General features: G+C 48.4%; 1 protein-coding gene across 10 annotated transcripts in view; it reads right to left on the minus strand.

The window, feature by feature from the left end:
- Dennd1a (DENN domain containing 1A) overlaps window positions 1-16,447 on the minus strand; it is a 504,614-nt gene that overhangs the window by 23,595 nt on the left and 464,572 nt on the right. For 4 of the 10 annotated variants that reach the window (XM_071600932.1, XM_071600936.1, XM_071600933.1 and 1 more), the window contains exons 20-21: window positions 2,884-3,047; window positions 2,335-2,391 (exon numbers count right to left, since the gene is read on the minus strand). The exons of 2 other annotated variants lie outside the window; for them this stretch is intronic. In XM_071600932.1, the coding sequence (XP_071457033.1) occupies window positions 2,335-2,391; window positions 2,884-3,047 (221 nt within the window). The remainder of the gene's footprint in view (window positions 1-2,334; window positions 2,392-2,883; window positions 3,048-16,447) is intronic. 4 more of the 10 variants (XM_027944539.3, XM_071600930.1, XM_071600935.1 and 1 more) reach the window with 1 other exon arrangement.

Genomic DNA, 16,447 nt, shown 5'->3' on the forward strand with positions numbered 1-16,447 from the left:
CCTTGGAGCCGGGGCCTCTAGGGATTCTGAGAGCCACCCATGGCTGACTTTGGCTTCAGGGGAGGCTGTCAAGAGGGGAACAGAAGAGGCCAGCCTGGCTTCAAATGCCAGCATGGCCTCCTATCATCTCTGAGGTCTTGGCTACAAATTGGGGAAATGGCATGTGCCTCCTGTGGGCTGTAATAAGGACAGACGAGACACAAAAAATGCAAATGCCTAGCGTAGTTCTAGGCACAATAAAGGGCACCCTGTCAAGGTAAGTTCCCCTCACCTCTGTATCGGCCAGGACATAACGCTGCCCTAAGATCCCACAGGAAGCCCAGCTAGTTATTGATTTTTTTTTTCTTAGTTGAAAGCTCTGCCTCTGTACTTTATAGTTAAGTCCATTTTGGTTACTGTGGATATGGAGGTTCTAGTGAGTTTGGGATGTTGAAAAGATTATGAGTTCTAGGGCTTGGTGACCCTTGCAAAGGACTTAGTTAGGTTGCTTAGCATCTGTTTTCTAATCTCTAAAATGGGTGGTGACAACACCTACTTCACAGAGCTACTATGAGGCTCAACCAGGATGAGGTACCTAAAAATGATTTGCTGGCTGCAAAATCCTGGACTTTTCAAAACTAGGTCATTCCTGGTCCAGTGTTGTGGGGCACACCTGTCTCCCAGGAGTCTGAGACAGGAGGATCATAGGTTCCAGGTCAGCCTGGGCAACTCAGTGAGACCCAGGCACAAAATAAAAAATAAAAAGGGCTGTGGATGTAGCTCAATGGTAGAGTACCCCTGGATTCAATCCCTATGAACCCTTCCTCCCAAAAAAAGAAGTTGTAGGATGTACCATTCTGTGCCAGGCCCTGTGCAGGATGCTCTACAAATGTCATCCACATTCATTCTCACAGAGAACTTTCATGAATAAGGGTCTCTTACAGAGAGAAGTGAGGCTCAGAGACCTTCAGTTCTTGCCCAAAGCCACACAGCTTCAATATCCCAGCCTAATTATGCTACAGTCCAAATGCATGTTGTTAATGACTGTACTGAAATGCTCAGTAAATTGCACAAGGTTTGATCCAGAAGGGGCTTCCTGTCCCTGATAGTGGGTCTTCTTGTTGCTTGTGGGTTTTTTTCCAATGACAATTAACAGAAACATTCTAGCCCCTTGGCAGAAGTGCTAATCGGGGTTTGGGCTAATCATGGTTTGATGGGGGCACAAGATGGATCCATCATCCTTCATGGCCAGAACTGTAGACTCACGACTATTATATATAAAGATGTCTAAATTCCATTCCTCCACTCCACCCACTAACTCCCATACACACTGAGGAAAGGGAGGAAACAGCACCAGAGAACATCTCCTACCCACCCAGAAAGCCACTACTCAGTGAATGCTGGGTGTGCACGCCAAGAATTCTAAATGAAAAGACGTATGGTTCAGCTTGGTCATCTGTATGACCTGGCCTCTGTGCCCTCAGAGGATGGATCTAGACATGTGCATTGAAAGGGTGGGAGGGGCTGGGGCCCCAGTTCATGGCATACTTTGATTGCAACCAACCCCTTTTGCCTGGCCATGGAGTGGGGGCTGCCTGGACAACAGCCTGGGAAACTCTTCCCATGGTAAACTCTTCCCACCAAATGGTCCTGACAGCTTTCCACCTTATGGCACCTGTTAGCTATGGTGTTGCAGTGCGGACAAAGCCTGAAACTATAAGGGAAAACAACCCAGTGTGCTCAACACGTGACCCACACTATATATCATCTCATGACATTTTTCTTTAACACACGCAGATGGGCCTCTCTCCCCTCCTGCCTGTTCCCAGGTATTGGTGGGCTTGTCACGCTTTGTCTCGCTCTTCCCCACTTACTCGGCACTTGTCATGGGAAGGCAGCTCTCCATGAGGCCTGGCAGGGGAGCAGTACCTGTCTCCATCCGAGAGTGCTCCATTCTCTGGCTGTAGCCTCCTCCCCAGGGGAGGGACATCAGATGCTGGCACAAATGAGACCCCTGCTGCTAGACTTTTGGCTTCCTTTGTGAGGAAGAAGCATCCGGAGCAGGGTTTAAAGCTCATTGGCTAGAAACAGGCCTTGCCCTGTGCCATTTACTCAAATGATGCACACAGCACCCCGCTACCTATAGCTCCGACCTGGAAGTCGCTGAACTGATTCAGGAAAAGGAGAGAGAAGCCCAGAAAATGCGAGTTCAGATTCATGCCACACAGCAAAGGAAGCTGAAAAACCCGATTCCCGGTTTCCTTTTGCCAGGCAGGAGAGTCCGCACTCCCGGTTTAGTCAGGCGGGGAGGCTCAGGCAGTGTTAGGTGGGGAGGGCACAACACCGGCTACTCACGGGCCTCGAGCGCTGTATCTTGGGAGGCGGTGGTCGAGTGGGATGGAGTCTTTGTGGCTGCATTAAAGTGGAAACTTAAAACATCAGTACACACCGAGATAGGCTGACGCACTTTACACACGACCTGGGGAAAGTGTCCAGTCATTGAGACAGAGCCAGAGGGCCATCACGATGCCTTTTGCCCCTCACCCCCACTGTCTATTTTCTGAAGCTATCCCCTCTGCTGACTCTTTAGTTCTGGACTTGTCTCTGCTCTGGATTACTGTGGTCATCTTCTAACAGGGCCCCTTGCTCTGATCTCCAGTTTAGGTTGTGGTGGTGGTGGGGACCTTCTAAACTGCCATATGATCATGTCACACCCAGTTTCAAAACCTCAATGCCTCTCCTGTACTTGAATGACAGCTCAAGGCCCTGGGCCAGCAAGACTTGCTGCTATGCCCTACATCATAGAACTTCCCCAACCTTTACCTGCCCACCCTAAGTAGACCCTCAAGTAGTACTGGGCTCTCATGCCTCCCTCCAGCCTGCCCCTTGGGTGCAACAACCTACCCTGTCCTGATTGGTCTGGTGAACACAAAGTTGTCTTTCAAGACTCTGCCTCGGGCTGAGGATGTGGCTCTAGCGGTAGCATGCTCGCTTGGCATGCACGGGGCGCTGGGTTTGATCCTCAGCACCACATAAAAATTAAATAAAGATGTTGTGTCCACCGAAAACTAAAAAAAAAAAAAAAAAAGAAATTAAAAAATTTTCTCTCTCTCTTAAAAAAAAAAAAAAAAAAAGACTCTGCCTGGACCAGGTCGTATCTCCAGGACTCCCACTGCCCTGTGCTTCCTGCTACTTGGGACTTACTGTGAAGGTTCTCACCCCTACATTCACACTAACTTTTAAACATAGGGATTTGTCCCTGTGCCTGAAGGAGGTTGTATGAGATGTGGGGAAGAAATACTTGGCTCAATAATTGCTTGATGGATAAACACAATTTGCATAAAGTGCTTGGCTTTTAAAATCAGGATCTGACTCAAAAGTAATAGAGCCAGGCGTGGTGGCACACACCTGTAATCCCAGTGACTCAGGAGGCTGAGGCGAGGATTGTGAGTTCAAAGCCAGCCTCAGCAATGGTGAGGCGCTAAGCAACTCAGTGAGACCCTGTCTCTAAATAAAATGCAAAATAAGGCTGTGGATGTGGCTCAGTGTTTGAGTGCCCCTAAATTCAATCCCTAGTACCACAAAAAGAAAAAAGAAAAAAAAAAAAAAGCAAAGCAAAGTAACAGAACACAGACTTCTCGGTTCTACCCTCAAATCTTTTCATCTTGAAAGCCACACTTTTCAAAAGCCCCTCCCAAGATGGATGTGGGAAATGGGTAGACAGAGAAAGGACAGTAAAAATCTACACAAGGCCAAGACCAGAGACCACCCTCCTCCTCAGCAAACCCTGCTGGCTTCTAGTTGGTCCCTGTCCAGTCCCTCAATCCTCAAAGATGCATCATTTGACAGTGACTAGGCCTGCACGAGCCAACACAGGGGCCATTACCCTGTGTGGTGAGTATGAATGAAATGTGCTGTAAGTGTGCAATACGTTGTACTAGATTCTACAGACTTAGTGTGAGAAAACATCAAATTTTTCAATAATTTTTTTTATGGCTGGGTGTGGGGGCACACACCTGTAATCCCAGTGACTTTGGAGGCTGAGGCAGGAGAATCATGAGTTTTAAGGCCAGCCTCAGCAAGACCCTATCTCAAAATAAAAATCAGAAAAGCCTGGGGAAGTAGCTTGGTGGCAAAGCACTCAAAACACCCTGGGTTTTGTCTTTAGTATTCCCCTCCTCAATATTGATTGCATGTTGAAATGACCATATTTTGAGAAAACACCCTGGGTTTTGTCTTTAGTATTCCCCTCCTCAATATTGATTGCATGTTGAAATGATCATATTTTGAATACACTTGGCTAAATGTATTACTAAAACCAATCTGACCTGTTTCTTTTTCTATATATATATATATATATATATATATATATATATATATATATATATGGTGTAGATGGACACAATGCCTTTATTTTATTTATTTATTTTTATGTGGTCCTGAGGATCAAACCCAGTGCCTCACACATGCTGCGAGCGCTCTACCACTGAGCCACAATCCCAGCCCCTCTTTTTACCTAAACATCTTTACTAAAACCTTCAGAATCCTATGAGTATCTCATGCATGTAGATCACATTACATTTTTCTCTGCCAGTGCTGACTTAGGGCCACTTGGCAAGGATGAATCTTTGGATCTCAAACCTGCCTTGGAATTCATTTTCTTTTTCTTTCTTTCTTTTTTTTTTTTAGAGAGAGAGAGAGAGAGAGAATTTTTAATATTTATTTTTTAGTTTTCGGCGGACACAACATCTTTGTTTGTATGTGGTGCCGAGGATCGAACCCGGGCCGCACGCATGCCAGGCGAGCGCACTACCACTTGAGCCACATCCCCAGCCCCGGAATTCATTTTCTGAATTCAACTCCTAGGAGGGCCCATGTCACAGGTGTACCTGGATCCTTGATGTCTAGCACAGGGCCTGCCAGAGTAGCCCCAGAGAAAAGTTGGTGGAGGGACTTGATGGAGGATTGGGATCTCTCATAGCACATGGGGAGTGTGTCTGGATGGAAATACACTGTGGCTTCCCAGTCTGCCATTAGTTGGGAGTGAGGCCCAACCTGGCCCTTTCTTTAGTTGGTGGGTAGGGGATGCTCCCAGACAGATGGGCACAGCTGCCATGTTTCTTTCTCTCCATGGCTTTACAGGTAAAGTGTGGGGCAGAAGAGGACAGGACCCCCAGGTCACTTTGCTCAGAAGGAAGAGGGCAGGGAGAGAGGAGCTCATCCTTCCACACATGTACAAAATGCTGCCCCCAGGCCAGACTGTCCCCTGCTTCTCTTAGACTTGGCTAGTATGCTTCTGGGTGACTATCTTTTCTAATCCCACTGTTACAATGCTTGACACCTCTGGCCTGGGGTACTTTCATCCCTGCTGAGTGACAGTGTAATAGAGCGCTCAGGAGGTAGCCTTTGAGGTCAGACAGTCTTGGATGGAACCCTAGTTGCTTCACCTATTCTGATTTACCCTGTGCCCATGATTTGACCACACTGAGCCTTACTGTGATAATCTATGAAGTGCAGGTAATGGTGGGTGATGGCACCCACCTACTGTTAGAAAGGTTCATTGAGACGATGCAGGTCAGGTTCTTGCAAGGTGCCACCACTAGACTTTAGCAACTGTCACCATTAGCAGGTTTCCTCCCCTCTCCAATGTATCTTCTACACCTGTTTCCAGAGTGAACTTAAAGAAAAAATATGCCCAATCATGCTACTTGCCAGCTTAAGTCACCTTAGTGGAGGGCCACATCTTCCAAGTTGTCTGTTAAGAAACACTGTCCCAGGAGCCATACCGTGTGAAGGGACAACGGGGCTTCCCCAGCCAGACAGGCCTGGGAGGTGCTTTCTGCTGTCTGACTCCTTTTGGAGAGTTATAATGCCTATTAGCACAGCATGGCTGCCAATTCTTATAATTGAAAAAAAAAAAAACAAAAGAAAACAACAAAACCCCACCCAAGCCAGGCAAAAACCTTTAAAAAAGTCCTGTATCACAAATTTATTTGAACAGACTATAATGCCCACTAATATCTCCTGGAAAATGAGGCCTGTGTATTCAAAGCCCTACCCACCTACCTCTACAATCTGACATTTGACCTTCCCCACCAATGCACAGCACACAGATTGTCACTATCGGTTCCTTCACTTCTCTACTCAAGCCAGAGTCTAGAATAGTTCTCAGTACAGCACAGGGGCTCAGCAAACGACTTTTGCTTAAACTTTCTGCAGAAACTCAACAAATGTTACTTTTTTCAGATTTGGTAAGTAACTTATTTCCTGTGATTGTCTGCGGGAAGTGCTGGTTCTTTTGCAATGGAACTTATAAATGGCAACAGGACAGCAGCTTCTTGGCTATGTGCAGCCTAGGAGCTGATGGAGTAAGCTGGGGGGTTACTGACGCCGTGAAGGGTAATGTGGTAAGATGTCCTGGCGCAACTGGATAGATAAAAAACAAACCTAACAAAAGCAATCAAGACAGGAAGCCATTCTGGCTCTATCTGATGTCTGGGGGGTTTTCCTTACAGGCCATCAGCACTGAGGGATCTAGTCACCAAGGTAACAGGGAAAGGGAGATGTGTTCACTAATACAAATTCTCTGATGCTGGACATGGATGCCATCCCAGGGTGGCCACTAGGGGGAGAAAGGTGAACTCCTAGTGTGGGGGGTGTGCATTAAAGACCCCCAAATTGAGGGAAGGAAGGGGATGGCTGCAGTAATTATGAGGGCACCCTGTCATGGGGTGTGTGGGTCCTGGGCACCAATGTTGAGGCTGGGGACAAGTAGGCATTTGGAGGATGAGCAGGAATTAGGCCATGAATGAGGGGGAACAGCTTTAGGTTTGAAAGCTAGAATGTGTGCTTTGTGGAGAGTCCCCTTGCTCCCACCAGAGGCCAGTCTTCAGGCTTAGTTTGTTGCTGGGTGACTTTGGCAAATCCCAGGCCTCACTGTCTTCATCTGTGAGCACCATCATGAGGGCCCCACTGTAGGGATGCTGGATATTAGGGTACTTTACAGAGAGTCAGTGGACATGGGGACAGGAGGAAGCCTCTGCCTCCTGGCAGTGAGGGAGTGACAGAGCTGCCTGGCCATGGTGGCTGCAATTTCCCAAATATGCTGGGGTAGATGCCAGTTGGGGACAAAGACAGTGGTGAGAGGAGAGCTGAGAACTCTGGGGAGAAGGAGGACAGGCCATGGCAGGGAGTGGTGGTAAGCTGGATGGGAAATGGGGAGAGAAGCCAGGGAAGACCAACTCAGAAAAATACCCTTTTCTAGAAAATAGCCCCAGCACTCAGGAAGCTGCACGCAGGACAAAGTGAATGCAGGCACTGCAGAGTGGGCTGGGACTCTGTGATGTCATCATCACCAGGTAGGCACCCCCCACATACACACTGCAGCTCCATAGAATATTCTGTACATTTACAGACTATGGCCCACAGCTGGCCCCCCTGCTTGTTCATCTACTTGGCCCCAGTGGCAGAGAGCTTGTTCTTTCTGGTAATGATCCACATAGCACTAGGAACAGAGCAGAGCTCAGGCTTCTTAGAATCTATGCTCTCTCCACCACTGGGGAAGGCAAATCCAGAAGAACTTTAATGCAGGAACAGGGCAGTAGAGGTCTGATGCCTTTGCCTAGAAATCGTATCCAGTGGGATTCTCAACACCCTGGACGGATCAAGATATAGTGATGCTGACCACTGTTTCTTTTCTTTCTTTTTGGTACTGGGGATTGAACCCAGGGGTGTTTTACCACTGAGCTACATTCTTAGCCCTTTAAAAATTTTTTTTTGTAGTTGCAGATGAACAGAATACCTTTATTTATTTTTATGTGTGCTGAGGATCAAACCCAGTGCCTCACGCATACTGAGGCAAGCTCTCTGCCACTAAGCTACAGCCCCATCCCTCCTTAGCCCTTTTAATGTTTTATTTTGAGACAGGGTCTTGCTAAGTTGCTTAGGGCCTAAGTTGCTGAGGCTGGCCTTGAACTTGCAATATTCCTGCTTCTGCCTCCCGAGTACTGGGATTATAGGCATGCACACTGTACCTGCTACTGACCACTGCTTCTTACATAAGATCAAAAAGACTGGGCCTTTGGCAATCTTTGGCTAAGAAGAGTTCAGTTAACTATTTATTTGGCACCTTCTGAGCTGGATGGTGAGGAGGGCTGGAGGGTTCGATGGTCAATGAAGAGCACCCCTGTCTCTGAAGGCCACATCTGGGGAAGCAGGTTTGCTCTGGCAAGTGGAAGGAGGCCTCCCAAGTATGCTGATGGAACAATAACTTAGGGGCCAAGGCCCGGGGATTCAGAGGAGAACAGGACATAGTCTCTTATCCTTAAAGAAGGTAAGAATGTACAGTCTAGCGGGATTTGACCCACGTTGTAGGTGAGAAGAGTATTTGTGGGTTAAAACCCTGAAAAATATATTTTGGGTTGGAAAGATATGGATATATATATATATATATATATATATATATATATATATATATAGAGAGAGAGAGAGAGAGAGAGAGAGAGAGAGAGAGAGAGAGAGAATCTTTCTGGTTCTTCCTTTTCCAGCTCGGCTCAGTATTGGCTCTACCACTTGGGTGAGATGTTTAACCTCTCTCTGTCTCAGTTAACCCTCCTGGGGCAGGAAATGACCTCAAGTCACAAGCACTGCTGTAAGGATGCTCCCAAGCTGCAAGCATGACTGCAGAGGCTCAGCCTGGGATCCTGAGGATGAATTGGAACCATCCAAACCTATATTCCCATTGGACTCACACTTTTCCCCAGAAAAATCCTGTGGATGTGAGGTCCTTGGTTTTCCAAGGGTGTATGCTGTCAGTTAGGCTCTTTTGAAGGACACTGGATTTTAATCTCTTCTGTTATTATGATGCGTTTTCCTTTCAAACCTTTTCTGCTCCTTTTCTTTCTTTTGAGCCTCACATTCTCTGGTGAGGCAAGTTAGAGAAGAATTATTTCCATTATAGAGATAGGAAATAGAGGAGGCTCAGCAAAGTTATGGGACTAGTATGAGTCACACAGCTAGTAGCCAGAATGAAAACAAATAGGTACTCTGAGTCTATTGTGTTATTCTTGTCAATTAAAATTCCCAAAGTTTTCTGGAATCCTTTACAGCATGGTTTTCTAATCCTTGTCCCTTCTGTTATTAGGGATCTGTGCCTTAGAGAAAAGACTATTAGAAGGGATCAATGTCTTCCCTTTCTTTCCTCATTTGAGCATCTCTTTCTGGTATTTCCCAAAGAGGCAGATGATTCATTTGTGTATTCAATACATAGTGGATTGTACTCTGTACCAGGCACAGGGGCCCACAGGCGAACAAATTTGGATGGAGAGGTCACAATGCAAGCGGGATACAGGGATGCCAAGGTCTGTGGAAACGTAAAGAAAGGGTCCTTTTACTGGATGGGGTGGTGAGGAGCTCAGGTGCAGGGTACAGGGGGGCCACAGTATTCTAGCAAGAGTAGAATGACATTGGCTATGAGGATGGGACAGGCCAGGACCTGGGAAGGGTTGATAGGTGCCAGATAAGAGGACCTTGACTGTCAGGCTAAGAAGTGTAAATTTCTTCTAGCTCTGTGGGAGAAACATAATCAGGGACACAATAAGAGGAAGCTTGGTGGATTATTAGATGGATGGGTGGATGGGGGGGCTGACAGACAATCTCCTCCAGTCACAGACTTGTCCAGGCCTCCATATTGCCAACTTTAAGCCCTGACCACATGACTGTGGGGAAACATGAATATGAGAAGGCAAGCCTGAAGGTGTGATTGACATGGAGGTCCCAGAGAAGAGAGGAACCCTTTGGCCTTTGCCAGTCTTGGCCTGGCCCTCTGCGTTTTTATCTGTCAGCCATGTGGGCCAGGTGAGTATGCTCATTGGATATGAAACCCACATTTATGAGGACAGCATCTGATTTGCAGTTAATTTGTTGATGCAGCAAAACACATTGTTTCCAAAAGGTCAGGAGGGGAAGTCATGTTGGAATATCAACTTAATTACCTGGGCGGCATGGATGAGCAGGCGCCCCACATGGGGCTGTGGGGTGGGAAATGCTCAACTGCCAGGCGCTGACTTGGGGGCAGAGAATGCAGCATGCATGGGGGGGGGCAGTTGTCCACGGCACCAGGAAGCCAGCCAGCCAGCCTGTATCGTGGGCACAGCCAAGGCACCTCCTACCTGCATGGCACATTCACTAGCTCAGGGAATTCTCTATAGGGAAAGAGGGCTGCCACCCCATGTTATAGATGAGGAAAGGCAAGGCCTTTCCCAGGGTCACAAAGATGACAGGACTTTGGAGGATGGTCTATGAGCTCAGTTCAAATTGATGACAGCTGGGGCTGAGGTTGTGGCTCAGTGGTAAAGCACTTGCCTAACATGTGTGAGGCCCTGGGTTCGATCTTCAGCACCACATAAAAATAAATAAATATTGTGTCCATCTAAAACTAAAAAAAAAATTTAAAAAATTACAGCTGGGGCAAGGGGTCCAGGAGCAGTGCCTATTTGGGAATGGGTACAAGGCTTCACTCCATTGTCAATGGAGGACATCCCTGGAACTATCCTATCCCTTCAACATCTCTACAAGGTCAGAATCAGAACCCCCATTTCACTGCCGGGAAAGTAAGGCCACACAGAAGGTGAAATGTCAGAGTTGGTGGGGACAGGTCAGATCCCACCAAGTAGAGACAGGGAGGTTGAAGAGGACAGATGCTGGAGGCCACCAGGCTCATGCAGGTTTGCTGAAGATTGGGGCCTGTGCATGCCAAGCTGGGGTGGGCTGGAGAAGGGAGGCAATCTTCCCTGAGGGCCAAAGAAGTGGGATATGCCCAATGGGGCTGGTGTGCAAGACAGCTGGCTTCTAAGACTGGTCCCAAAGCACACCTTGATTTGTGTCTGAACTGTGATCTGAATTACTCCTTTCCCACCAGACCCCACCTGGCCCTAAAGAAGGAGGCCCTGGTGGGGAAGCTGGATAGGAGTTGGAGTTTCTCTGTTCGTTCTGGGGATGTGCATCAACCAGATAAGTTGCTGGGAATGGAGAGGGTGAAAGAAAATTCACAATTAAGCTCTGTTGCTGTTTAATGAGGGAAGAGTTCACCTGGTTAATTTTCCTGGCTAGTAGCCACATCAATGCTCTGACCTGTGTGTGAAAGGGACCCAGTTGGGAGGGGAAGATGATGCTTGCTGCAGCTTTACAAAGGGCCTGTGGGCTGGGAGCAAGGCTCCTCTACTCTTTGGGACTGGAAATCTGCTATTATGCAAGGTATGGAAATAAAAGAGAGCTTCTTTTGATATGCCTCTAAAAGAGAGTGCATTGAAGTGATATTTTTGTGGAGTGTTTCCTTTGAAATGCCCAACCGGCTCTCAGGCACGGCTCTGCCTGTCCCCCAACTCCTGTCATTATTTCCAGTTCTCCTCATCCAGCCTCAACTGAGGGGATCCTGCTTGTTGGGGAGGATCAAATGCTTGCCTCTGCTTCAGAGTTGCAGTGAAGATGGCGGGAGCAGACTGGGGCCTGGTGTTTATGGCATGTGTTCTGGGCCTGAGCTGCTCAACAGGACACCCAGAGGGAGCTGGGGACCCTTGGCCCCAGAGCATTTGCAGAGGTAATGAGCTATCATCCAGGGGGATGCTGCATGGGAGGGACTTTGACATCACGACTGAGGATGAAGTGTCCATCTAGTGAGCGTCCACTCACTTGGCAACATGAAAGGGCTTTATCATGGGAAAGGAACGAGTCTGCATGCTGGAGCCTCCTTAATAGGCCAAGTGGTACTCAGAAGACTCTAGTCGCTCCTGACAACTTAGGGGCAGAGGCTCTGTTGTGATCCCATTCCACAGACGGGCAAATGGAAGCTTTTTGCCCATATTCATACCACGGTACCTATGCTAGAGGGGCTGGGGTGCAATCTCTAGTTGTCACAATTCCAATTAACTTTTCCATGTGCCTCACAACTTGCTGCCCTGAGGTGCCACCTGCAAGAGGGCTGAGAAGCATTCAGGATTGAAGGTGGCCCTGGGAGAATAGTGCAGCACCTGCCACCAGGGCCAGGCAAGTTGTTGTCTCTGGAGAGGGCATGCTTAGGACTCGGCGCCTGCCTCTCCCTCAATGAGGAGCCTTGCCAGGCCATTCACTCCACAGGGCCCAGCACCCTCTTTGCCATGCGTGAGTGCTGAGCTGAAAGCCGCCTCAGACTGGTCCTGAAGAGCAGCGCATTCTTCCCAATGTTGACAGGAGTAGTATTTTGTAGTGGTGCTGGTTAATTTGTAGTGGCATTTGTGGTTTGAAGCCTTGTCAAGATCCCTGATTACTTCCCGTGCAAGGAGCGCGGCTGACGGGGAAGTTCACATGCTGAACAAAAGCAGCCAGGCAGCTGGGAGGGAAGGCTGCACCACTGGTGACCCTGGCCTCTTGGGGGACAGCGGTGGGGGAGGGAGGAGGGCCAGCATTGGGGGGAGGGGAGGGGAGCCCTTTGTTTTTAGTTGGTGCAGGTGCATAGTCTGAATAGGTGGCATCCAATGGCGGCCAGAGGTCGGGTACCAGATGTGGCCGGTGGCTGGCCAGGGGCAGGGAACTTTGCTGACATGTGCCATTCTTTGCCCAGACAGAAGCAAGAAGCAGGCGCCTCACTGCTACCTACACTGGGATGGCCATCTGGGATGTCATCAAGGATGCCTGGGTGACATTCTCAGAAAGTGGGAACTCAAGACTCAGGAGGCTAGAGGAGGGGCTTCCAGAGAGGATCCCTCTCTGATATCAACAGGAGCTACGGTTTCATAGAATTTGCTACAAACTACACTCTGTGCTAGGAGCTCTGCATGTAAGGTCTCTAATCTCAACAACCCCACAAAGAAGTAGAAATCTCCATTTGACAGATGAAGAAACTGAGGCTGTATTGCAGTGGCTTGCCTAGGCTAGGCCTTATAGCTTACAAGTGGCAGAGCCACGATCTGACTCCAGGTCGTGGATTCATTTATCATGTATCCATGAGCCCTCCCTCCTTCCATGAGAAGCAGCACAAGCAGAAGGCAGATGTTGAAATGCATTCCTTTTAGCCCGAGGGCACCTCTCTGGCCCTGAGTAGGCTTCCCTGTGACATCCTTTCAGCTCTCTGTCCTGACCACAAAGGCAGTTGCATGCATCTCACCAAGCCTGGGTCCCGACTTGGCAAGGGTTTGCTCAGTATATTAAGGGCCAGGGCTAGCTCAGCAAAACCAAGACTCATTTATCATCTCTGGAATGATGTCCACCCGAAACAGTATGCTACTAGGAAATTAAAATAAAAACCTTCTCCTGATTTTACAGTGGTACAGATAGAATGCCTCATATCTCTGGAAAGAGAACCTGATGATCGCTCCCAGGTCAGGTAGTTCCTGTGGCTTCTACACTGCTCTTCCTGTTGCCAGCAGCCCAGGGGAACTAGTTGCATCCCCGTTCCCTCAGCAGACTGTTCAAAACCAGGCCATGTCTCAATGATCCCTGCACCCTCCATAAACAGCCCCTTCTTTCCAGCCCTGCAAAGTGCCTGCCCTGCCCCTGTGTACCTCTGCCCTTCAACAAATGCATGCTGGTCCTGTAAGCCTGTCCCTGGCTTTCCCACCTGATGGAGTCCTGCTCATCAAGCCTGCATTCCCTTTCCTGAGAAGTCTCCCCTCTCCTCCTGCTCCCACGAGTAGGGCATTGCTGCCCTTTCTCCCCTAAGGAGGCTCCTCAGGGGTTCATAAGGGGACCCTGGCCTCTGGCCCAAGGCCTGGCATGTAGTAAGTAAGTGCAAAGAAACACCTGCTCAAGAGCAGGAAGCCAGCATCAAATTCTTAGTCAGGTCATCACCAAGCATCTGAAAAATGCCAGGCAAACCAGCCACTGTCCCCATCACTCAGGTTATTTTGTCCACAAGACTGGCAACATTTCTGGTTTCCTTCTGATCAGGAAAAACTCTCAACCTGGAGGTACCCTAGTCGTACAGGCTGAGCCCCAGGGCCATCCCTAAAAAGCAAGAGACTTTTTGAGTGGAATGCAAATGTTGAAGCGATGGGAAGCTTAGATGTGAAATATCCCAAAATTTCCCCAGTGTGTCTGTTAAAGAAAGACAGTCAGGTTCACTAGACAGAGGGGTGGTTGTTTTTTCTTCCCTCAGAACAAATGGATGGAGAACCTGGTTTAAAATTCCTGGACCCTGGAATACATTTCTATCTGTGTCAAAGTCTACTATCCAGCGCCTCGGCAGAGTTTAAAATCCTAGCTAATAGGTTAACAACTGTTTTTCTTCAGCTTCAAATGAAGAATATCAGAAGGCTGGGGGAATATGCAGCTCTCCAATTTGTACGGACTGCACACAGCTCCCTGCAATGTGTGTTTGACAGGACTGACATTTTGTACTGCTGTGAGATGGGAAAACGTGTGACATTTTTATTCATGGTGGCGTACGCCCTTGTAATGATCAGCTCTGGTCGATGTGCTTACCGCAGCAGCCCCTGAGCCCTCAGAGAACAAACAGGAACCCAAGGTGCCAGCAGTTCGACTGCCTTATTAAACACCGCCAGGATCCTAACGAAGACCAACTGCTGGAAAATCTCACTGTCAAATCCTCAAGGACATTGTCAGCGCACAGCTAACTGCATATATTTTTCATTTAAAATACTGAAATCCAGCATTGTGCCATCACAACCAAGGGGAGGGGCGCCTGCTCCAGCGGCCATCCTGTCAGCTGCTTCTTCGGAGCTCCAGATGCTGGAGCCAGATGCCCAGTGGGGGTCAGAGCGCAAAGGGGAAAGCAGAGATGGGAAACTGCCTTTCTGAAAACCCAGCCCTACCTTCAGGGTGAACTGCAGAAAGTTATAGGGCTCTGGGAACAGTCACTCAGGAAGTGAACTCACTGGCTCCCCTTGCAAGCCAAAGCAAATCTGCATAATCAGAAAATCCGTCTTCCCCAGCCAGCCATCTTCCTGTAGGTGCAACCTACCACATCCTGCAACTCGGCGCTAATCAGCCTTCTGCTTCGCAGCAGACCTTAAGACATCTGTAGGAACACACGGCCGCGGTAGGTGTCACACATTGGCTGAAAAGCTGTGTGTCAGGGTGCCCACCTGCAATCTCACCACTTGTCTCAATTCAAAGGCCTCAAGGTCAGTGTACAGAAGGACCCCCTCCATTCAGCGGTCATTTCTAATGCTGATGCACACTGATGGATGGAAGCCAATCACTTGGCAGACCCTTGGAGCTTCCCATGATTGTTAAACTAGGTGATTTGGTTATGGCTGCACACTCTAATGTATTGATATATTTATTTTGTAAATATGTATTATTTATACAGCATTTCTATTTCCATACTCCAGCCCTGATGCACCAAGACACTCTCTGCTATTTATTTATGGGATCCTTGGCGTGAAAGGCCTAACAAGCTCCTATGCTTGGTGCGTGTGGGTTTGCAACAAATTGTAAGTGACTAGCTAAACAACTGGATGGTCTCCACCACCATGGGCACAGGCTTGCATTTTAAGAGGCTGCCTGTAAAGTTGGTTTGGCTGTACATAATTTACTGCTGTACATAATTCTTGGACAAAATGACCCGGCATGGTGAAGAGCTGGCAATTTAGGGAGGAGGAGCTACAGTGGTCCATACCCTGGGATGGAGGGTGAAGCAAGTTATGGAGATCTTGGCGCTTATAGGACCCAGAGGATGTAAAAAGGTAGGTGGTCAGTAGGAACCCTGGGAAAATGCAGGACAGAGAGCATGAAGGGAGCCACATTCTATTTCCTTGAAGCAGGCCATTGATTCACCCCCCTCAGCAGAACCTATCACCCTGGGCTACACAGGGAGGTGTTTACTGACTTTACACAGCCCTGAGGACCCTCCCTTCACCATGGGCTATATCTCAAGCCTCAGCAGAGCATGTTGGCTGGAGGAGGAGAAGTATGGACAGTGTCTTGTCTTGTGCCATTTTATGATGAACTTCAAGAGCTCCTATGGAGGGCGCCCAGCTGCCCCACCGTGTGGTCCTTTTGGTCTCCTAAACATCTTCCCCATCTTGCCCTCATTCCCACCCCTGTAAATAATGTCCTTGGTCAGACAAGCTTTTCCTGAAATATAATGGCATCACTAGTGACCTCTTTCAACTACTCCCACCTCTTCCCACAGTGTCCCAGAATAAGTATCCCTGTTGCCATCCTCTTGAATATAACCCCACCCTGGCTTCTAATCACCCACAGGGTAAGATTCAAGCTCCCTTAAGGCCTAGTCACTGCCTCCTCTATAGTGTTGCTCCTGGCCTGTATCTGCTGGCCTCAGTCTCTATGCTGGCCCCATTTCCCCTGAAAAGTCACTCCTCTCCTCTGCATATGACACTCTTTTCACCTGGAATGTCCAATGCCCTCTGGCTTCACTTGATACACAACCCATCTTTCAAGAGCCAACTAAAATGTTACCTGTTGAGGCCTCCTCAGCACCTACTCTGAACAGCACACTCATGTCCATTAG

This window comes from Marmota flaviventris, chromosome 13, assembly GCF_047511675.1.
Source record: "Marmota flaviventris isolate mMarFla1 chromosome 13, mMarFla1.hap1, whole genome shotgun sequence".
Classification (NCBI taxonomy): domain Eukaryota; kingdom Metazoa; phylum Chordata; class Mammalia; order Rodentia; family Sciuridae; genus Marmota; species Marmota flaviventris.